Source organism: Neoarius graeffei, chromosome 1, assembly GCF_027579695.1.
Source record: "Neoarius graeffei isolate fNeoGra1 chromosome 1, fNeoGra1.pri, whole genome shotgun sequence".
Lineage (NCBI taxonomy): Eukaryota > Metazoa > Chordata > Actinopteri > Siluriformes > Ariidae > Neoarius > Neoarius graeffei.
Genome location: NC_083569.1, coordinates 93,563,813 through 93,586,833, shown reverse-complemented (window position 1 = coordinate 93,586,833; position 23,021 = coordinate 93,563,813). Strand labels below are relative to the sequence as shown.

At 41.6% G+C, this 23,021-nt stretch overlaps 1 protein-coding gene and 1 long non-coding RNA gene across 13 annotated transcripts in view; both read left to right on the top strand.

The window, feature by feature from the left end:
- Nucleotides 1-23,021, top strand: part of LOC132869130 (splicing factor 3B subunit 2-like) — a 68,018-nt gene that overhangs the window by 17,377 nt on the left and 27,620 nt on the right. For 11 of the 12 annotated variants that reach the window (XR_009651001.1, XR_009650996.1, XR_009650913.1 and 8 more), the window contains 9 exons: nt 5,039-5,139; nt 5,385-5,493; nt 5,579-5,670; nt 13,719-13,910; nt 14,063-14,173; nt 14,259-14,339; nt 14,809-15,036; nt 19,123-19,272; nt 21,559-21,648. Coding sequence is in view for 6 of the 12 variants with exons in the window: in XM_060902886.1 (XP_060758869.1) it covers nt 5,039-5,139; nt 5,385-5,493; nt 5,579-5,670; nt 13,719-13,910; nt 14,063-14,173; nt 14,259-14,339; nt 14,809-15,036; nt 19,123-19,272; nt 21,559-21,648 (1,154 nt within the window). In the remaining 6 variants the exon portion in view is untranslated. The remainder of the gene's footprint in view (nt 1-5,038; nt 5,140-5,384; nt 5,494-5,578; nt 5,671-13,718; nt 13,911-14,062; nt 14,174-14,258; nt 14,340-14,808; nt 15,037-19,122; nt 19,273-21,558; nt 21,649-23,021) is intronic. The other variant, XR_009650998.1, reaches the window with a different exon arrangement.
- Nucleotides 9,279-10,196, top strand: LOC132870680 (uncharacterized). The gene is made up of 3 exons (XR_009651170.1): nt 9,279-9,709; nt 9,807-9,878; nt 10,009-10,196. It is a non-coding gene; the product is annotated as an uncharacterized LOC132870680 (long non-coding RNA).

Sequence of the window (23,021 nt, the reverse complement as noted above, 5' to 3'; positions counted from 1 at the left end):
GAAGGTGCCACCGTGTTGCAGATTACCAGAAGCCTTTCAGAAGTACATGAAATAAAACAGACTAAACGAAGCACCCCTCAAAAACCAGACTCCCCTAGTCAGGATTGTATGCCAATCTAAAAAAGTAGGTCTTCAACTTGGATTTAAAAAGGCCGGGATCAATAGTGGTGCGAATGTCAGGGGCAGATTGTTCCACAGTCTGGGAGCAGTGACAGCAAAAGAACGATCACCCCACTGTTTATATCTCGACCTTGGAGCTTCTAACAGAAGCTGACCCGAAGAACACAGGGCCCTACCATGATCACGAATAGTTAAAATCTCAGACAGGTAAGAGGGAGCCAGGCCATTGATGGCATTAAAAACAAACAGAAGTTTAAAATCAATTCTAAAACAGACTGGAAGCCAATGGAGTGACGACAACACAGGAGTAATGTGTTCACGTCTAGGCGTGCTTGTTAAAAATCAGGCCGCAGCGTTCTGTATAAGTTGAAGACGTAAAATTGAAGACTGGCTGAGGCCAACATACAGGGCATTACAATAGTCCAGTCTCGAACTGATAAATGCATGAATTGCCTTCTCGAGATCCTGCCGACTAAGAAACGGCTTTGCTTTGGCCAAGAGACGAAGTTGAAAAAAGCTCGTTCTAACAACAGAACTAATCTGTTTATCAAATTTAAGCCCACTGTCAAACGTTACCCCAAGATTTTGTACAAATGGTTTAAAAAAGGGGGCCAGAGTACCAAAATTTGTTGTAAAAACATTTGACGTGGGTGACGTGCCAAATAAAATACATTCTGTTTTGCTGTCGTTCAAATGCAAAAAGTTCCGTGCCAGACACTGCTTTACGTCAGTAATACAAGCCAGTAACTTAGTAAGCGCCGTATTTTCATTTGGTCTCATGGGCAAATATATCTGCAAATCATCAGCATAAAAATGAAAAGACAGATTGTGGTTTTTTTTATAATTGATCCCAGAGGTAACGTACAAAGAAAACAGAATCGGGCCGAGAATAGAGCCCTGTGGCACCCCACAAGAGAGGGAGGCATATGAAGAACAGAGGTCGCCAATCATCACAGCGAAGCTCCTATTTGCCAAGTATGACCTAAACCATTGGAGAGCAGTGCCACGAATGCCAACATACTGCTCTAGGCGAGATACAAGTTTCTTTGTATAGCGCTTTTAACAATATTGTCGCAAAACAGCTTTGCAGAAAATTTAAAGGCTTTAAACACCTCAGCTAATTTTGTCCCTAATAAATTTGTTTATCCCTGATGAGCGAGCCTGTGGCAAGGAAAAACTCCCTCAGATGACACGAGGAAGAAACCTCGAGAGGACCCGGACTCAAAAGGGAACCCATCCTCATCTGGGTGATAAGCTGGCGCGATTTTATAAATAAAAAGCTTCTATAATGGTGTTCTATATAGTCAAAGTACAACTATGTAACCAGGAAATGAATTATAGTATAACACTCTGAGGTCCTGGGCCTGTCAGACGCTCTGTGGCAGTCTGATAAACCTTGACATTTTTAAGTATTTCATCCAACTAAAAACATCCATGCAAAAGTGACACACATGGTTATATTCTGGACGCCCTCAGCAATATGAGAGTAAGTGAATGTAATGAAATTTGTTTTTATTTCAATTAAGTGCAAACACAACCTTACAAAAAACTATTTTCAGAGTCTTCAAACCTTGTAAAAAAAAAAAACACTATAAATATATCTACGCAAGACTTTTGAAGTCTGAACCTTGTAAACATAGGTGTTGGCTACGTAAAAGTAAGAACAGCATTCAGAAATTTTCTGTAATTTCAATACTAATTGTAGAAACTTCAGACTATCTATTACCCTGTCCACACTAGGGATTTTGTACTGATACGATACTACTTTCGTACTGCAACACCTGTCCACACTAGCAACTATAGACCCTTTTCAGTCACGTGACCTTCGTAACAGCGACCGCCATTTTGGACATGTAGTGGACTTCTGCTCGAATCGGTTTGAATGCGAGGAAGGCGACAAACATAAAAGAAAAAGGAGCGAGATGCAGAAAACTGTATTTACTAGTTTACTGTAATTATGATCTGGCAGCTATTTACACCGGATCCAGTGTAAATAGCTGCCGGAGCCAACGTCCGAGGTTCTGGAGCCAGCGCTAGCTCGCGCCCGGCCGGAGCCAGCGCTAGCTCGCTAGCTCGGACGTTGGCTCCGGCAGCTATTTACACTGGATCCGGTGTAAATAGCTGCCAGATCATAATTACAGTAAACTAGAATGGAATGTTAACAGCAATGTAATGCCTTTTCTGGCTAATTTTATTCGTCTTACCTCCAACAAAGTGGTCACTACACAAGTGTTGGTATGCCGCTATCCATCTTCTCTGTCAGTCAGCATCTACCGGGATCCGATAAAACGATAACCCTTGCCTTGTTTGTTGATGGTTACTACATCCAGGTGCACAACAATATAGTGGCATGATGGAAGTCTTGCTGAAAGTAAAAACTTTCTTTGCTGTCGTTCCTCAATGTTGGCTGTGGTAAACTACTGGTAGTACATGTCCAAAATGGCGGCCGCGTTTGTCGTGACGTCACGTGAAAAGGGTCCATACCGGTACTGTAGCGGTATAACTGTATCGGTACGAAACCCACAAATGTATGGGTTTCGTACCGGTACAGTATCGGTACTGTAGTGCTCCGCTGTAGTGTGGACAGATGAAGCGGCTCTGTATCAATACAAATATAATGCGCATGCGAAAACAAAACGACCGTGGAGCTACATGGAGCAGAGAAAGGGAGCAGGGGAGGGAGGGAGGAAGAAAGGAAGAAGAGGGGAAAAGGAGATTCGTTTTCTTTGTTTCTTTCTCAACTGCCTCGCGCGTTTTATACGGTTCGACTGAATAAATGACCACCAGAAATACAGACTGTACATTGACAACAAAAAGCGCACACGCGTTGTTTCATCTGCCATATTCTCGGAAGGAAGTTACTCGGTAACCACGGAAACATTTCGCGCACGCGCATTTCAACTTCCGTGAAAGAAAACCGCAAACATTTCTCGCTAGTGTGGACAGATGCACTAAACTGTACCGGTATACTTTGTATCGATACAGTTATACCACTTTCGTACCGGTATAAGTGTGAACACAGCTTGTTTTCTTCAAAGCCAGCTGGCCTTTCAAATGAATATTGATGAGGTAGGTGTAATTCACCTGTAATCCCCCCCCCCGTCACTGTCAATAGTCCATTTGTCAAAGCCCCTGGCCCCTGTACCTCCCTGCCCCCTCCCACACCTCTCTGCTTGGAAAGTTACTGCAAAGAAAAGAAGCCCTAAAAGCCAGAGCTGCATTTCATAATCTTATGCACGGACTATAATAAATCTAAAGTTAGCAATGAAGATAAACTATGACTATGCAGGGCATGTTGATTTAGGTAACTAATTACTGTAAATCAGTGAAACATAGTTTGGCAACAGAAAAATGTTTTCAAAACTTGACGAAAATAACACGGCACGTTTCGATCAACTAGTTCTTTCTCTTCAAAGAGCACCTCCTCTCCTAACAACCCACTAACCATCAAACATGCACTCACTTCTTACTCTGATTTCCTGTGTTTTACTGTAGCTTGATTTTGTTTTTCTCAATTGTAAGTCGCTTTGGATAAAAGCGTCTGCTAAATGTAATGTAGCTCTCCCTATACGCTAACCGAAAAAGCATGACAACAACCGCTAGTGAGACATCTTCCTTGCATTGGCCATTCCTCAAAGTTTCTCAGTTGGTATGGAAACAAGTGAACATGTGCGCTTGTTTATACCGGTGAAATGGGGCGTGTTCTCAGCTCCCCTTGCTACACAATGAGCGAATGACGACACTGATGTTCCATGCGCTTAACATGTGAATAGCTGAAGGGTGTGTCGTTAAGAGGCTGTTGAGATATATAAAAATTTTCTTTTTTTGAAAACTAGAAGATTCAAGGTTTCTAGTGGTGTTACTTGAATGTTTCTAGCACAAAAACTCGCGGAGCTTCAGACGTGTGTTTGGAACAGTCCAAAAAGTCCCCCCGGGGGGACCGCAACCTCAGTGTTAAATATGAAGTCTGTTTGAAGTTATCAACTGTTAGAGACTTGAGTACGACTGCAGTCCTAAAGTTCTCATGTCAGTTGTAGTCCTCAGCCATCATAGCAAAACTGTAAGTGTCCAGAGCATCTTCCAAGTGCGACTTTCGACTGTCCATGCGGGGCCGTCCTCCACAGGAGCGATGTGATGAGACTCCAACCAGAAGTAGGGCATCAGGATGGATCAGGCAGGTCCGAGGAGCCGAAGAGGTCAGCATCTCCATCCCAGGAGATCGAGATGTGAAAACACAAGTTGTTGGGTATGCCCGGTGTCACTGAATGGTTAAAAACAGTATACGTTTTGCATTGAGTGTAAGCAAGGACTCCGGCAAGGCTAATTATGACAGTCGGGAACCACCCGAGCTGATGATCACATCGTCAGCTTTTCTTTGGCTAATTGGACACGAGGTACACCAGCACTCTTGCCAGAGCACTTGGGGGGGGGGATTAGGTGCCTTACTCAAGGGCACTTCAGCTAGTCCTGTTGGTCCAGGGAATCGAACCAGTGACCTTTTGGGCCCAAAGCTACTTCTCTAACCATCAGGCCACAGCGGCCAACAACTATGATGGTATAACTAAAAGGGAGAGCCAGAAGGTAACACAGACATGAGGGAGCCCCAGGACATAAAGCAGCAGCCACTACACCATCAACAAACTCGAGTGAATGTGTGATAGCCGGGGGGTGACAGCATCCATACATCCCAGTTTACCAAAACACTATGCCTGAGGACCCTCCAGATCTACACCTTTACCTAATTAAAACAAAAAACAGCTAGTAACAAAAGGCTATTTTTACATTAGGTATGGGCGCAAACACAATCTTCTCAATTTGTAAATTTTTCTAGCGGGACAAAAAAAGCTACTTGCTTGAAATAGTGAGCTGAGCTATAAATTTCATTCACCTCTCACCATATCAACACTTCTTCTTGTAGCCTTGATAACCAGTGGCCCACCCCCTCCAGGCGTTTCCATGGTACCACAGAGCAGTCAGAGGCAGAGAGTACCACCTCCACCTGGAGAAGATGCGAGAGAGGTATGACCTGCTCTTTTATGCTTCACGAAAATGGTTTCATCACTGCACCAGTGTGTTCTGGCTGTTCTGCTTGCATGACACTACAGCAGCTTGACACGAGCCAGTGCAGTGCATGATGGGATTTTATGAGTGTTCTGGGTCTTAACTTTTGGAAATGACATGAAAGTCGCAGGTCTTAATGTAAAAATAACTATTTTGTTCTTTGCTGATCCAGATATTTTATCTCTTGTATGTTGCGTGATCAGGCGTGGCAGAGTGATGATGTGGGAGTCGGGCCGAAGATCCCTCAGGCTCTGGAGAAGATCCTGCAGCTGAAGGAGATCCGACAGGAGCAGCTCACCGCCGCTCCTACAGGTGAGAACGCAGTGGACGCCCTTGAGCCGAGCAAACTGCTCCAGGAAACTGAAGGGTTAACACTGTGTGTGTGTTGTGTTCTCAGAAGAGGAAGATGATGACACGGCCGATGTGGACATGAACAGCTCTCGTCCGTACTCGGATGATGAAGAAGAAAGCACACTCTCTAAAAAAGAGGTGAGTTTTACCAGCAGTCTTTCGTTTCATTCTCTGTAGTCAGTAGAAAGGTTTATTGTACAGTTAGGTCCGTATATATTTGGACACTGACACAAATTTTTTTTTTTTTTTTTTACCTGTTTACTGAAACCTATTCAAGTTATAGTTATATAATGGACATGGACCTAAAGTCCAGACTTTCAGCTTTCATTTGAGGGTATCCACATTAAAATTGGATGAAGGGTTTACGAGTTTCAGCTCCTTAACATGTGCCACCCTGTTTTTAAAGGGACCAAAAGTAATTGGACAATTGACTCAAAGGCTATTTCATGGGCAGGTGTGGGCAATTCCTTTGTTATGTCATTCTCAATTAAGCAGATAAAAGGCCTGGAGTTGATTTGAGGTGCGGTGCTTGCATTTGGAAGATTTTACTGTGAAGAAAACATGCGGTCAAAGGAGCTCTCCATGCAGGTGAAACAAGCCATCCTTAAGCTGCGAAAACAGAAAAAACCCATCCGAGAAATTGCTACAATATTAGGAGTGGCAAAATCTACAGTTTGGTACATCCTGAGAAAGAAAGAAAGAAAGAAAGAAAGAAAGAAAGAAAGAAAGAAAGCACTGGTGAACTCATCAATGCAAAAAGACCTGGACGCCCACAGAAGACAACAGTGGTGGATGATCGCAGAATAATTTCCATGGTGAAGAGAAACCCCTTCACAATAGCCAACCAAGTGAACAACACTCTCCAGGAGGTAGGCGTATCAATATCCAAATCTACCATAAAGAGAAGACTGCATGAAAGTAAATACAGAGGGTTCACTGCACGGTGCAAGCCACTCATAAGCCTCAAGAATAAAAAAGCTAGATTGGACTTTGCTAAAAAACATCTAAAAAAGCCAGCACAGTTCTGGAAGAACATTCTTTGGACAGATGAAACCAAGATCAACCTCTACCAGAATGATGGAAAGAAAAAAGTATGGCGAAGGCGTGGTACAGCTCATGATCCAAAGCATACCACATCATCTGTAAAACACGACGGAGGCAGTGTGATGGCTTGGGCATGCATGGCTGCCAGTGCACTGTAAAAAAAGAATAGTTGAGAATACTTGAAATTTCAAGGCAACCGTCTGCATTAAGAATTTTATGTTTTGCCAACGATGTGCCCATGATAATCCAAACTATGATAACACTGTTATCTTTATTAAGAATTCTTAATTAAGTCAATTTTCAATTCCTCATTCTGCCAACATAGATTTCTCTTTTTGCTGAACAGTGGCATTCACAGTAGTACAAAAAGGCAATTGAGGTTATCACAAGTTTTTTTTTTTAGATATTTTTTTGGGGCTTTTTTCACCTTTATTTGGATAGGACAGTGTAGAGACAGGAAATGAGCAGGAGAGAGAGACAGGGAGGGATCGGGACATGACCTCGGGTCGGAATCGAACCCGGGTCCCCGGATTTATGGTATGGCACCTTATCCACCCGAGCCATGAACTTCAACTGGAGAGAGAACCACATTGCCCAGCCCTTGCATTTGGGAGAGGAAACCCCGTGTCTTGGTCATTAAGAGCATGCGCTGAATAAACACCTGTGGCAATTATGTATTTTCAATTCAGATTATTCACTATTGTATATTTACACATCATTTGATGTGGATTTTTCTGTTCGTTAATAATTATTCATATTTTCTTGTCCATTCAATTGTGAATATGGAATAACTTGAACAAAGCGTAATTCTATTTTTTACAGTGTGGCACTGGGTCAGTAGTGTTTATTGATGATGTGACACAAGACAGAAGCAGCCGGATGAATTCTGAGGTATTCAGAGACATACTGTGTGCTCAAATCCAGCCAAACTGATTGGTCGGCATTTCATAATACAGATGGACAATGACCCAAAACATAAAGCCAAAGCAACCCAGGAGTTTATTAAAGCAAAGAAGTGGAATATTCTTGAATGGCCAAGTCAGTCACCTGATCTCAACCCAATTGAGCATGCATTTCACTTGTTAAAGACTAAACTGCAGACAGAAAGGCCCACAAACAGCAACTGAAAACCGCTGCAGTAAAGGCCTGGCAGAGCATTAAAAAAGAGGGAACACAGCGTCTGGTGATGTCCATGAGTTCAAGACTTCAGGCAATCATTGCCAACAAAGGGTTTTCAACCAAGTATTAGAAATGAACATTTTATTTACAATTATTTAATTTGTTCAATTACTTTTGAGCCCCTGAAATGAAGGGATTTGTGTTTAAAAAATGCTTCAGTTCCGCACATTTTTATGCAATCATTTTGTTCAACCCACTGAATTAAAGCTGAAAGTCTGAACTTCAACTGCATCTGAATTGTTTTGTTCACAATTCATTGTGGTAATGTACAGAACCAAAATTAGAAAAATGTTCTCTGTCCAAATATTTATGGACCTAACTGTATGTGTTCATAGCAGAGGTGGGGACTTGAGACTTGGACTCGAGTCACTGTTTTCATGACTTGTGACTTGACTTGACAAAACATGAAAATACTTGAGACTTGACTCAGACTTGGAAGTTTAAGACTCGGGACTTGACTTGACTTGACACACGATGACTTGAGTGACTTGAGTGTTATTTCCATCGTGTTTTTATTGTGAAAATAAAATGTAATATGCACATACTTCAGTAATTTTGATTGCACTGCCGTTGCGTTGTCACCGCCCTGTCCATCAGGCACGCTCTCTGCGTGGGCTATAGACAGGTGTTCTGAAATTTCATCCTACCCATGAAAACGTCCTACCCGAGTTAACTGCGCATGCGTACAACGGCGAATTCACAGGGCCATAATTTTCTGCTACTGTATTACACAAGGTTAGTTTCTTGTATTTTTAATACCTTCTATGACCAGTATTCAATGCATATGTTTGACAGTCAAATAGTTCAACTTGCCACGTGCATGATATGTGTTTGAATGCAGTTTGAATAGCTAATACTGCGAAGCATTGTCATTTTCATGTAGTCATACAATTTGCTCATGCGCCTACGAAATTAGCCCAGACTTTGCAGTTTGCGAGACGAAATACATCTTTACAATACATTATCTCACTGTGTAGCCTAAGCTAGTTTACAAGACGATGTACGTTTTTATGATACATGATATGATTGTTTCTGAGAGCATGCAGTTCGATGTGTAATAGCTCTGTTTACCAGCTGTTTCGAAACTTACTCAGTAGCCTACCTTTACATTAGCGCAGGGTTTGCATGTCTCTGGTATTACATAGGCTCGTTTGCAAGTCTCTATGATACACTCTCAAAAGAGATGTGTTAAAAACAACACATATTTAACACATCAGCGTGTTTATATAAGGACAACACAGTTTGTGTTAATAAATGTGTTGAACTCTATAACACAGTAACTGTGTTGAACTATTTAACACACTAGTGTGTTAAAACAACACAGTTTGTGTTTTATTTATTTAATATTTAATTTATTTAATTATTTATTTAATAAAACACAAACTGTGTTGTTTTAACACACTAGTGTGTTAAATAGTTCAACACAGTTACTGTGTTATAGAGTTCAACACATTTATTAACACAAACTGTGTTGTCCTTATATAAACACGCTGATGTGTTAAATATGTGTTGTTTTTAACACATCTCTTTTGAGAGTGTATTGACCTACAGTCATTTTAACATTACTGTACAGACATGGAAAGTAAATGGGATCAGGTGCATGCCCTCCTGACAGAAGGCACATACCCCTCGGGGTATGGAAAAAGTCAGAGGCAAAACCTGAGGAGATATGCCTCCAAATTCAGAGTAAGGGGTTAGTATCACAAGTCTATGATGCATGTTATTTAGAATACTGTATGTGGCGATAACGCATTATTAAAGTAATGTATCATTAACAGAAAAAGATCTCTGGTTTGGTAATAAGAAGGTGGTGAAAAAGAGGGAGGAAGCCAGGAGACTTTTCATGGAGTTCCATTCCTCCCCCATGGGAGGTCATACTGGCATCCTTAAAACATGGGCAGCAATCTCTTCCAGGTTCTACTGGACCGGGATGTCTGTAGACATAAAAAATTGGGTATGTTTTTTTTTTTAATGGTTTTTTTTTGTTTGTTTAATATAAACTGACTGTCACACACAAATAATGTTAATAATGTAGTTTATATATTTTCAAGATCTTAGAATGTGACAGATGCCAAAAGGTTGGAAAACCATTGACTGCAGTGGGGGAGTTGCAGCCGATAAAGGTAAATACATATTAATACTCGTGCAAAACTATACAGTAGGTAACAATAGTGTGAAATCACATTCTCCCTATGTCCTTATGGGAGGTGAACAGTTTAGTGTTATGGTTATCTTTATATTACTTTTTTTTAGGTCTCTGGCGTGTGGGATTTGATTGGGATCGACCTTACTGGACCACTTCCCAAAACTGTCAATGGCTTTCAATACATTTTGACAGCTACTGATTTTTTTTCCAAGTGGGTGGAAGCTTTTCCACTCAAGTCCAAATCAGCTGCAGAAGTTGCAAGATTTATTCACGTTTTCATAAAGTTAATAAATATATTTTGCCACACTTTTTCTTTGTATTTGTTTTAGTGAAGGAACTCTGGGCGGCTAAAGACTGCGGCAAAGTTGAAGTAGTTGTTGGACCATATTCACTGTACTGTAATAATTTGCTACCACCCTGAACACAGAGGAAGCAGATATTTATGGGGATTTGATATCTATAATAATGTGCTACCACCTAAAAGATGGAGGGAAGGAGATATTTATAGGGGTTATATGTCTATAATAATTTGCTACCACCCTCAACACAGAGGAAGCAGATATTTATGGGGATTTGATATCTATAATAATGTGCTACCACCTAAAAGATGGAGGGAAGCAGATATTTATAGGGGTTATATGTCTATAATAATTTGCTACCACCCTCAACACAGAGGAAGCAGATATTTATGGGGATTTGATATCTATAATAATGTGCTACCACCTAAAAGATGGAGGGAAGCAGATATTTATAGGGGTTATATGTCTATAATAATTTGCTACCACCCTCAACACAGAGGAAGCAGATATTTATGGGGATTTGATATCTATAATAATGTGTTACCACCTAAAAGATGGAGGGAAGGAGATATTTATAGGGGTTATATGTCTATAATAATTTGCTACCACCCTCAACACAGAGGAAGCAGATATTTATGGGGATTTGATATCTATAATAATGTGCTACCACCTAAAAGATGGAGGGAAGGAGATATTTATAGGGGTTATATGTCTATAATAATTTGCTACCACCCTCAACACAGAGGAAGCAGATATTTATGGGGATTTGATATCTATAATAATGTGCTACCACCTAAAAGATGGAGGGAAGGAGATATTTATAGGGGTTATATGTCTATAATAATTTGCTACCACCCTCAACACAGAGGAAGCAGATATTTATGTGGATTTAATATCTATAATAATGTGCTACCTCCTAAAAGATGGAGGGAAGCAGATATTTATAGGGGTTTGATGTCTATAATAATTTGCTACCACCCTCAACACAGAGGGAAGAAGATATATGTGCTGGTAGGATATTTTCACAAGGTAGGACAAAATATCAGATACAGCTATAAATTTCCGCTACAGGTAAGAAATTATAGGTAGGAAGAAATTTCAGAACACCGGCACGCCCCATGCCACGATGTGTTCACAGATTTCACATCATATCATCATGTCAGCCATCCCAAGAGTCATCACTTTCGGCTTCAAGGGCTACTGCCGAGAAGGTAAACGACGAACGGCGCAGTGCAAGATTTGCAACGTAACGATTTCTGACAGCCAGACCACGACCTCCAATTTCGTCCGGCATTTGAAGATCCATTCTGCCCAGTAAGTTTATTAATGTGTTGTTATTTGGTGATCGCAGCTAAACTCCTCGTTAGCCAATGTTAGCCACGAGAGTGAGCGGTAGGAGGATTTTAGCCGTTGCAGATGTAGTTAGGGATTCAGTTTATTATTGTGAAATTCTTATGTGAATGCTGGTAAGCAATGTAGTTACGTCAAGTTTAATGATATTGTATATCAGTAGTAGTAAGTTGATTGTGCACTTTGCAGTCGTGATGCTGAATAACATAAGCAGCTTCCTACCCTGTTGTTCTGTTTCAGGGTTAAGCTGATGGTCAGCTTGTGAACATGTACACGGTCATGAGCAGCACAAATTGGTGTAAGTGTGTTCGTGTACATTAGCCAGACTGTCCATAGGGCAGAGAGGCAGGGAGTTTATCATAGCCGTTTGAAATAGCACTGCAGCAACCTGCACATTTTTTTCGTCACACTACCCGATCAGAAAAGAAAAGAAAACTCCGTCCCACTGCCTATCATGCACTATTGAAGAAAGCGCCACGATTTGGATTCCCCGGCATGCCACTCGCTGTTTGAATACAGGCTAGCAGCGATACTAAATCTGCAAAACAGGCTGACTGTGCGCGGGAGTCTCGGTTCCCGCTGTAACACAGTGTTACGAAAATAAATTGTGCAGTCATCCAAACCATGAATTTACATTTAGTATATCAGGCTACCAGGCCGCCAAAACAATGGTTTGAATGACTACAATTTAGAGAGCACAACTCTGTAACTGAACAGGTGCATTGGATATTTCCCAGTGAGGTCATTTAAAAAGTCTCTGGGTAATTGTTGAAGGAAAGCTGAATCCCGCGCGCTGTCCTTTCCGTATTGTTCCCGAAACGTTGCGCTTGTGGTAAGGAGGACAGTGCGTTAGCCACGACCGAAACGTTGTGAGCAAAGTTCCTGTGGAAAGGAATGCGCGGGATGCAGATTTCATTTAACATTTATTTTCGTAACAATCTATTATAGCGGGAACCAAGACTCCCGCGCCAAAGTGGTTCTATCTGTCCCCGCTCCGCACAGGCTGAGGCGCCTCGGAGAGAGAGAGAGAGAGAGAGAGAGAGAGCGCTTTTGCACACACCTCTGGAGCTTGTCATATGGGGTAAGATGATGTCACTTTTGCACGGGTGAACAGGTCTTCTTTTTGAGACCTAAATTATGTCTGACACATTTCTCTATCCTTTGGGGGTTTTTTTTACTGGCGCAAACATACATCGAAGTCACTTCAGGTTTCTCCACGTGTATCTTATTAATAATAATCATCTCATCTGACGTGATTAGAGATTGGAGGAGCTCATGCCCCTGTTAACCCAAGGTGTCGTCCTACCCTCTTTTAACTACGCACATAACAGAATGCCAATTCTCTGTTTATTTTTCTTGTTGGCTGATGACAATGTGAGAAACTTAGTTGGCTTTCAATCTTGCAATCAATTTTGCCATCAATAAATAACTTTGTGACATTATTACTGTTTTGTTTTATTCCATGATGTATTTTACAGAACATGAGTATTTAAAATGCAAATATTTAACAGGTTGGGCACATGTGCCAGGGATGTTTACTGACATTTACTTATGTATTGCCTTTTCAATGTATTAAATTCATATTCTGCTGCTAAAATTACGCCAATACGCCTAAGGTGACTTGACTTGACTTGACTTGACTTGCCCAAGACAAAAAAGACTTGGGACTTACTTGGGACTTGAAGGTTAAGACTTGAGACTTACTTGAGACTTGCACATGTGTGACTTGGTCCCATCTCTGGTTCATAGCTAATTGACGTGTGCTGCTAATTGATCGTTAAAGTCATGATACAAGTTTATTTAAAAAGTGAGAGGAGGATAAAACCTTTCTTTGGAAAATATAACACAGATTTATTCCTTACTTCTCCAATCAGCTCCTCTTCTTTTTAATGCTCGAAGTAAGTTTGCAAGTCTGTTTGTGGCAATAATTCAATCAGCCAGCTTACATTTCTTTTAGCAGCCATTCGTTTAACTTGATTAACTACAGGATGAGCGATGCAGCCTGTCCCAATGCAGAGATGCTGATCTCTCCCCCCCCCCCCCCCCCAAAAAAAAAAAAACCTCCCAGCATCCCCACACCTTTTACTGCCATTAATGACTTTTAGTTCAGCAAAATGCAACACTTTCTTCATTGATGGTGACCATTAAAACTTGAATGTGACCTCCAGAAAAGCCGCAGACGCAGGAACCGGAAGAAGAAGAGGAGTCAGGAGAAGAATGATCAAGTGGAGGCGAGAAAGAATGAGGCTGAGAAGGACAAAGAGAAAGATCACGCAGTGGAGATCGAGTACGTCACCGAGGAGCTGGAGATCTACGACCCCAACTACATTTTCTTCAAGAGGATCTTTGAAGCGTTTAAGGTGAGCGTTTACGTCCTGCTGAGTCGAGAGTGCAAACTAAGGCTGAAAACCAAGAGTCGGGTGTTACGCGCTTCTCACGTTTCAGCACAGAAGCGCTCTGATTGCTAAGACGTATTATTGTGGTTTTTATGGGTTTCTGTGGTGTCCCCCAGTTGACCAATGAGGTGAAGAAAGAGAAGGAGAAAGAGCCGGAGAAGACTGAGAGGCAGGAAATCACCTCATATAAGAAGAAATTTTTAGAGGAAAAGAAAGACAGTGACAAGGTGACGTGTCCCTGGAACGTTTGGGTCTGTTCTATTTCGTGTGTTCTGTATTGAACTAGATCTCCCCTTCTTCTTGTTCTCACAGGAAACCAAACAGGATGTGCCGAAACTCTCCAAGAAGAAGCTGAGGAGGATGAACAGGTTGACTGTAGCGGAGCTCAAACAGGTTTCTCACACAAAGATGTCATCTCTAGCCGCTTTATCCTTCTACAGGGTCGCAGGCAAGCTGGAGCCTATCCCAGCTGACTACGGGCGAAAGGCGGGGTACACCCTGGACAAGTCGCCAGGTCATCACAGGGCTGACACATAGACACAGACAACCATTCACATTCACATTCACACCTACGGTCAATTTAGAGTCACCAGTTAACCTAACCTGCATGTCTTTGGACTGTGGGGGAAACCAGAGCACCCGGAGGAAACCCACGCGGACACGGGGAGAACATGCAAACTCCGCACAGAAATCGCCGGCCCCGGGGCTCAAACCCAGGACCTTCTTGCTGTGAGGCGACAGCGCTAACCACTACACCACCGTGCTGCCCCACACAAAGATGTATATGTAGACATATAAAGCCTGAGTTATCCATGTATACACGATGTGTAATCTTTGATCACCATTTCCTCTCGTTCGCTAGCTGGTGGCTCGTCCAGACGTGGTGGAGATGCATGATGTGACTGCGCAGGAGCCCAAGCTGCTGGTGCACCTGAAGGCCACGAGGAACACTGTACCCGTACCACGCCACTGGTGCTTCAGGAGGAAGTACCTGCAGGGGAAGAGGGGTATCGAGAAACCACCCTTCGAGCTGCCTGAGTTCATCAAACGCACCGGGATCCAGGAGATGAGAGAAGCCCTGCAGGAGAAGGTGAACCACTCGGTTACTTGCATGCATTTACTATATATTCACAATCATCTTTGGATTGTGTAGCTTCTGGTCCTGATAAACTATGGGCAAATGTTTTATTTGACCAGTGACCTCAGATGTAGATGATGTTCTCTATTAATGTGTGACTCATGAACAGCTTTGAGAGCAATTATGTCCACCTCGTCCAGTTATACCCAGGATAAAAGCATTGCTGTGGATAATCATGTTCCAAACCCTTTTCCCCCTCCTCTTTAGTTGTGTTTTTAATGTGGACCCGCTCAGTTATTCGCTTTGAGCATTGAAAAAAAAAAAAACTCGAGTGGAAGTGTTCTGTCGGTCTCAATTGCCCCTTTTCCACCAAAGCAGTTCCAGGGCTGGTTCGGGGCCAGTGCTTAGTTTGGAACCGGGTTTTCTGTTTCCACCTGACAAAGAACTGGCTCTGGGCCAGAAAAACCAGTTCCAGGCTAGCACCAACTCTCTGCTGGGCCAGAGGAAAGAACCGCTTACGTCAGCGGGGGGCAGAGTTGTTAAGACCAACAACAATAAGACCGCGAAAGATCGCCATTTTTAAGCGACGAGAAGCAGCAGCTGTACAAACGCGAAGTCATTTATTGTTGCTGCTGCTGCTTCTTCTGTGGTGTTTTTGCTTCGATATTCGCGCCAAGGTTTTTGCAAACGTAGCGACGTAACTGACGTATACAGCGACGTAATGCAGGCTTCCCTTAGCACCGTGAGCTATGGAAAAGCAAACTGGTTCTCAGCTGACTCGCAAGTTAAACGAGTTGTGAACCAGCACCAGCACTGGCCCCGAACCAGCCCTGGAACTGATTTTGTGGAAAAGGGGTAGATGTTACGCAGGGCTTTACATTAACTTTTGAAACCACTTGTCCTGTCGGGCAAGTTGAAAGGAAATTTACTTGTCCGAATGTGAAGTTGACTTGTCCGAAGAAAAATTTGAGAAAAAAAAAAACACAAAAACTATTTGTAATAAACTAATTTCACCAGAATTACTTTAACGCAATCTATTCACTGCAGAAAAAAAATTGGACTCCATCAATCATTAATTTATTTCTGAGAAATTGAAAACCAGAAAATTAAAATTATACAGTATATTTTCATTTTTAAATTATTAACTTTGAATATATATCCTCCACTGATTAATTGTTGTCTAATTATTCAGTGTGGCTCCTGTATGGTATTTAATGGTTGCGGTGTTTTTTAGGTTTTTGTTGCGATTACATTGTGGGAGGAAGTGAAAGTTGCGAGAAATTGTTGCGATTTTCTCTTTTTGTGATTAAAATTGAGTATGTTAAATATTAAGTTATTACTGAAAAACTATTGATTAAAAAAAACAAAGACACTGAGAAATGGTCCTATAAACAACTTTACCAGGACTACAAAAATGCAGAAAAATAGGCTTTACTTATCCAAATGCACCTGTTGGTTCAAAAGCTAAAGTGCATAGAACCTCACAGCACAACATGAAGTTACCTTAAAATATAATATAAATGCCTCAGCTTTCATGTAAGAAAAAAATTATTAATATTAGTACTGTGTGCAGGCAGTCTCTCCTGAAGACTAAATTAAACAATTATAAACTAATAAAATAAATGTCTCAGGCTTCATAGAAGAAAAAAAAAAAACAATTTGAACAGAATCTCACAGTATGATGCTGAAGCTGCCTAAACAATGGAAAATAAAATACCATTTTGGCAAAAATGTTGGCATCCATTAACTTCTTGTATTAAGTAAAAAAAAAAAGTAAAGTGCACACAGTCCTTCACTGTAAACATAACACACTTTCAGTAACAGAATTTAAGCCTACATAAACACTGACTCGCACATGCTGCTTCTCTTGAACGGAAACACGGAAGTAAGGCGGAAGGTAGTTTGTCGACGTCACCTCAAGACGACGCCAACGATTGGTCAAATTTGTGGGAAAGTTGCGGTGATTGGATATAATCGCAACACCACCCTGAATTCACGGGGATTGGTTGAATTTGCGTTCAAGTTGCAAATTGCAACATCGCGAAATCCTGGAGGGTCTGATAAACGACCGTTTACTTTTCAGCTCAGATACACAAAGCGGTATTGGCCGGTTTCGCAAGTGGAATATTGCGCATGCGCACATCGCTCTTTCCGAAGAGAAACATCCGGCGATTCATCAAAACAATATGTCGAGTGAGATACTTCGGAAATCATGTGAATAAACTGATAAATTTGATATGTAACCCGAATATCGGCGTATTTTGGCACTTGTCCGATCAGACAAGTAACTGAGACGATGAACTTGTCCGACATAAAGGATCACTTGTCGCGGACAACCGTTAATGTCGAGCCCTGTTACGTGAATAAGAAGTTACATTAAAGATGTTGATTCGCAAGAATTTTCCCCGTTCTTAAAACTCCGCGGCGGTTCAGTGGTAGAGCGTTTGCCCCCCTGAGCAGGAGGTCGCAGGTTCAGGCCCCGGCTGCGACATACCAAAGTTCCTTGTAAAATGCCTGTCCTGTGCGTGAAGGATTCTTGAGTATAAATATAAAGCAATTTTGCAATCGCTGCTCAAAAAAAGTCATCTTTTTATTGCTGTTTCTGTGAAACTGAAGGATCAGTTGAAACAAATAGTTTTCAATTCTACATTTTGATGTTTATTTTTTAACCTGTATATCCTGCTAAAAGGCTGAAGAGCAAATAGTCGTGCATGTGTGTAAAAAGCTCGTGGTAAGTATTCAATGAATGGAAAGACGTGCTTTTGTGTCTCAAATAGTAAACCACACCCTCTACAGTAAATGAGGAGGACGGGTGGTTTAATTGCCTCCTAAATGCAATGGCAAATCAGTACTGCAGGACAGACTCCTGTTTTATAATTCATGTTTGCAGGATTGCTCGTCATTGTTATCGGCAAAACAGTGTGTTTGTGTCCTAAACTCCTATATAAAAAGACGTATTATATAGTAGTACTGTACATACAGTATGATATTGATTGTGTCATGTTTTCAGGGCTTGTCTTGTTCTGTTGCAGAAATAAATGTTCTTAAAAATAATTTTAAAAAAATGTTTTTAAACATGTACTTTTGTCTAGATAACTCAATTCTACCGCTAGAAAACATATCAGTATTGCCTTGAACCGTGTACTTGAAAACTTGCCGAAATACCGCAAAATTTTAGGGCAAAAGGAAATTCAAGGGGGTAAAAACTTTTGACACCTCAAATGGCCTCAAAAAGTTAACATTGTGGCCTGATGTATCTCGTCACTAGTGCCAGACCATAATCCCTGTGACCTGTTAGTGCAAATATACTGCAGTTTCACCGTGTGTGTGTGTGTGGAGCTGCTACATGCTTTCTGCTCTCGTCATGATCTTCATCTCAGATGGAACGCCCTAAGGCTAGTATCTCACTCGGCTGCGACAAATTGCGAACGTCATTTGCGAGAGAGTTTCAAAAGTGTCTTGAAACATTGGCAGAGCTTCTCAATTTCCTCGCATGAGTCGCAAAGTGTCGCTCCTTCGTCGCTGAAATTTTGAACATGTTCAAAAAATTCGCGCGACGAAATTTCTCTCAAAATAGCCGCAAACGCGTCGCCGGTGTCGCAAAGCCGTCACGAACCCTTCTCAAGTCAGTTTCCATGAGGCTTCCTCTCCTTCCCTGCCTGCTGAGGGAAAGCCGGGCTGCGACAGCCTGCGACTAGTTGGAGACACAACACTTGCGGTAAAATATGCAAATATCAATTTGGTGCGATTCCAAGTGGAAATTCGCATATTTTATTGCAATTGTGTCTCCAGCTAGTCGCAGGCTGTCGCAGCCCAGTGAGATACTGGCTTAACAGTTCAAAATGATTTACTGATCTAGAAAATCCTGAAGGATCTTTGTCGGTTTTAAAGGCTGTAAGAGAGGTTGTTGAAATTCAAACACTAACTGAAGAGGAAAACCGGTTGGTGTTTGTGCTCCACACATGTAATCAGCTTTGCTGTTCCTTTCATTGGAATTCCATGCTGTTGCAGTCCAGTGTAACCTTCCCCCTGTGCTTTTGAATAAAATGTGAGGAAAGGAAAGGTTATACCGGCTCAATGTTTCTGTCCTTTCAACAGGAGGATGCAAAAACTATGAAGACCAAAATGCGAGAGAAAGTTCGCCCAAAGATGGGAAAGATTGACATCGACTACCAGAAGCTCCATGACGCCTTCTTCAAGTGGCAGATCAAGCCGAAGCTCACCATCCATGGAGACCTGTACTACGAGGTAATGCACTGGCCTTTCTCATGTTTAACTCTGCATTTTTTTTCACTCAGGGTACACGTTTCTGTTCCAAAATGGTAATTTTTTTTTTTGAAAGTTTGGTTTTCAGATTTTTAGTCGGTGCATTTTGTTTCCACATATCTTAATATTACAGTGTGAAAATTTCATGAGGTCTCCTCATCTGATTCAGAAGCTATGGCCTGTTGATCAAGACCAGGGGTGTCAAACCTGATCCATAAAGGGCCGTGTGGCTGCAGGTTTTCATTCCAGCCATGCAGCAGCACCCTGATTTGGCTTATTCAATCAACTGACACACCCACCCTTTAATCAAGGGTGGGTGTGGCTGCAAGTATTTGACTGTGTGAAGACAGTTCAGTTGATTGAATGAGCCAAGTCAGGTGTGCTGCTGCATGGCTGGAATGAAAACCTGCAGCCACAAGGCCCTTTATGGATCAGGTTTGACACCCCTGATCAAGACCATTATAAATATATAAATTTTAAAGGTATAACTAGATTTATTTTTTTCGCGGTCCAAATCCTGCGCTTTGATTGGCTGGCGAGCGGACCCCGGTTACGGACCTCTGTCGACTCGCTTGTTCACAACAACAAACATGGTAGCATTTTTTTTGTAAACTTTTTTTTTTTTTAATAAGATTTATTTATAAGTATTAAAAATCTTATAAATGTTTGCCAGCATTTCTCAGGAGAATAGCATTAATTTTACAGCATGGATAGCAATAATGACAGTGTTCACAGCGAAAGCGAGTTTTACTACCCTGAGGAAGAAGAAATAAAAGAAAACATTTCAGTAGAAAGCTAAAAACCTCTAACTGTTGCTAACGCCGAGCAAAAACATGGCTGAATCCTGAATGACTCCTATTTGTATAAATAGGGCACTACATAGGCGGCAAAATGTAGTTTTTTTCCTGCCATGGAAGTGCACTTGTATACCGAGGAGGAAGCCATTTGCATTACAGCCGTGAATGAGGATTCAAAATGGCGGCTCGGCTCGGTTTTCCCTTTCGGACGCTCTCGTTTTCTGTTAGAATTTGGTAAAGAAAATAAATATTATTTACCAGCTTAAGGTCGGGCCGTATGGTGAAATACCGTGATCCCGGCCCAGAGGGCCTCAGTCAGTACTTTCAAGACCTCTGTCACCGTATTTCACCATGCGGACCTCCCAGCTGGGAAATAACATTTATTTTATTGGAAATATTATGAAATGACACTCCTGAATTTTGATCGCTAAGAGCAATTTTTTTTTCACATTTTATTATGCAATAAAACAAAAATACTGCTAACAGAAGTGATTTGGATATTTTACCTAGTTCTTTATTGAATGAACAATTGTACGAATAAAGAATCAAATATCTTTTCTAACGAAGAAACGCCTAACGAAGAATTGGGGGCTACGGAGACTAAATTTCTCAATTAAACCACTACTCCGTGCAATTACTTCAAGTCTGTAATGACTAAAAGCATTTTTATACCTTTACTTCTCATGGTAATTATAAAAACATTACGGGAAATTCTTTAACCCTGATTAAACCCCGAGTTTAGAGAGGGCTACGGAGACTACGTTGCTTTTTCCATTATCCCAGTGAACCTTTTCAATCAACGCTGAAAGGTGTCGGTGCCTTACAGTCAACACATTTTTCTGTGCATTATTCCGACGTGTATAGAGATTGAAACTACCAAAATGGATAGCATTAAAAGAATCCGTGATTGAGTTTTTGGGTTCCTTTTTGAGAACACTGACCAAAAACGTCATTTGGCATAACGACGGACACATTATTAAAGAACTGCAAAATTTTTGCCGGGTGATAAATGACTCCTTTATATGCATATATTAAATGAAGCAGAGAAGCTACATTATCATTTCATATCAATCTTGTAGCACAAAATGCACTAGAAATGTGGGGTTTTGTATGATGTATAGTTCAGTGGAGCAGTAGAACATGCCAAAATGGACCAAAAAGGCATAAAAAAATGAATCAACATGGAAACAATTTAAAAATTGTTCTCTGTGGTGATCCGATGACACTAATGTAAACATAAGTTTAATACAAGAAACATGACTTTTTTTTTTCTTTTTTAAATACACCTGCATAACGTCTTATTTCTCCAAATGTGTACCCTGAGTGAAAAAATGCCGACTGTTTGAGTAGCGCTGACCTTTCTCTGGAACGTGTTTTCAGAAAAAGGATTTCGTATATTCATGCTCTGTGTCTCTCTCGTGCCTTTTGTGTGACTCCTCCTCATGGTTCTGCTTTGCGCTCCGTCTCTCAGGGGAAGGAGTTTGAGACGCGGCTGAAGGAGAAGAAACCTGGAGATCTGTCTGATGAGCTGAGGATCGCTCTGGGCATGCCCACCGGCCCTGTGAGTTCTTCATGTTGATCTCGTTTGCGTGGTGTGTTTATGTTCCCCATGTGCATATTAGTGTTGGCTCGGTACCTGGCGTGGTAGAACGGTAACGGTACTAGTTTGCTACCAGTGTACTAATAAATATTCATACAAACTGTTAAGTTAAACTTCAAAATTTGTGTTGTTTAAACACTGCATTAAATGAGTGACAGGTGTAGAAAGAAGGATTTATAAGTCGGTTAACTTTTACAAATATCTGACCTAAGGTTATTTCCAAAGCATCGTTATTCTTTCATTCGTGAATTAATTAAGGAAGGAGCAGACTGCGAAATAGACGAAGGATCCATCTGCGTTAATGTTTTAAAACAGCGTTTTAAATAGAGTCTTTGTTCAGATGAGTGTGTTTAGCTCCGTATCAGAAATGATCTCTGTTGATACAAACACGCGCGCACACCACATGACCATTCATGTACACTGGGCATGCTGGGATAAACAGCTGATCTCGTTTGTTTTCTTCTGGGAAAGGGTCATGTGATGGCTGACGAATCTGGGGAAAGATGTGTCATAACTGAGACCCAATCAGGAAGCGAACGTGGGTCTCTGCGTCACTGTTTCCAAACGTCCTGTTTTTGCCCGTCCACACTAAAATGATATCTAGGAGCATCCCCCCCCCGTCTCCATTTTCGGAGCTTGAAAACTCCGCAGTGATGCAGATGCTGCGTGTGAATGTAGTGAACGTGATGCGTTTTAAAATTAAAGCGTATTAATGCGTGATCATCACAGTGGCTGGCTGCCAGTTAACCCTGTGTAACTTTAGAGCAGCTAAACTGTTAGCTAGATTCAGGACAGGAAATTTCCTGAACAAGCCAACCATGGACGAAGTTCAGTACCCATCATAATGCGCAGCTTCCGTTCCTGGAATTCTCTGTACAAATTGGGATGTATGTGCGTCTAATGTTTCATCAGGGTAGATATTGCCTCCGCCCATCACACACAACTTGAGGCACCGTTTGCACACAGGTGTCGAAGGAGACCCCGCCTCTCCACTATCACAGTCCTAAAAAGCTATTTCAAATGTCAAATTTACTGGTAACTAGAGCAAACAGTGTATATCAAAGGAGAACTCATCTCATTATCTCTAGCCGCTTTATCCTTCTACAGGGTCGCAGGCAAGCTGGAGCCTGTCCCAGCTGACTACGGGCAAAAGGCGGGGTACACCCTGGACAAGTCGCCAGGTCATCACAGGGCTGACACATAGACACAGACAACCATTCACACTCACACCTACGGTCAATTTAGAGTCACCAGTTAACCTAACCTGCATGTCTTTGGACTGTGGGGGAAACCGGAGCACCCGGAGGAAACCCACGCAGACATGGGGAGAACAT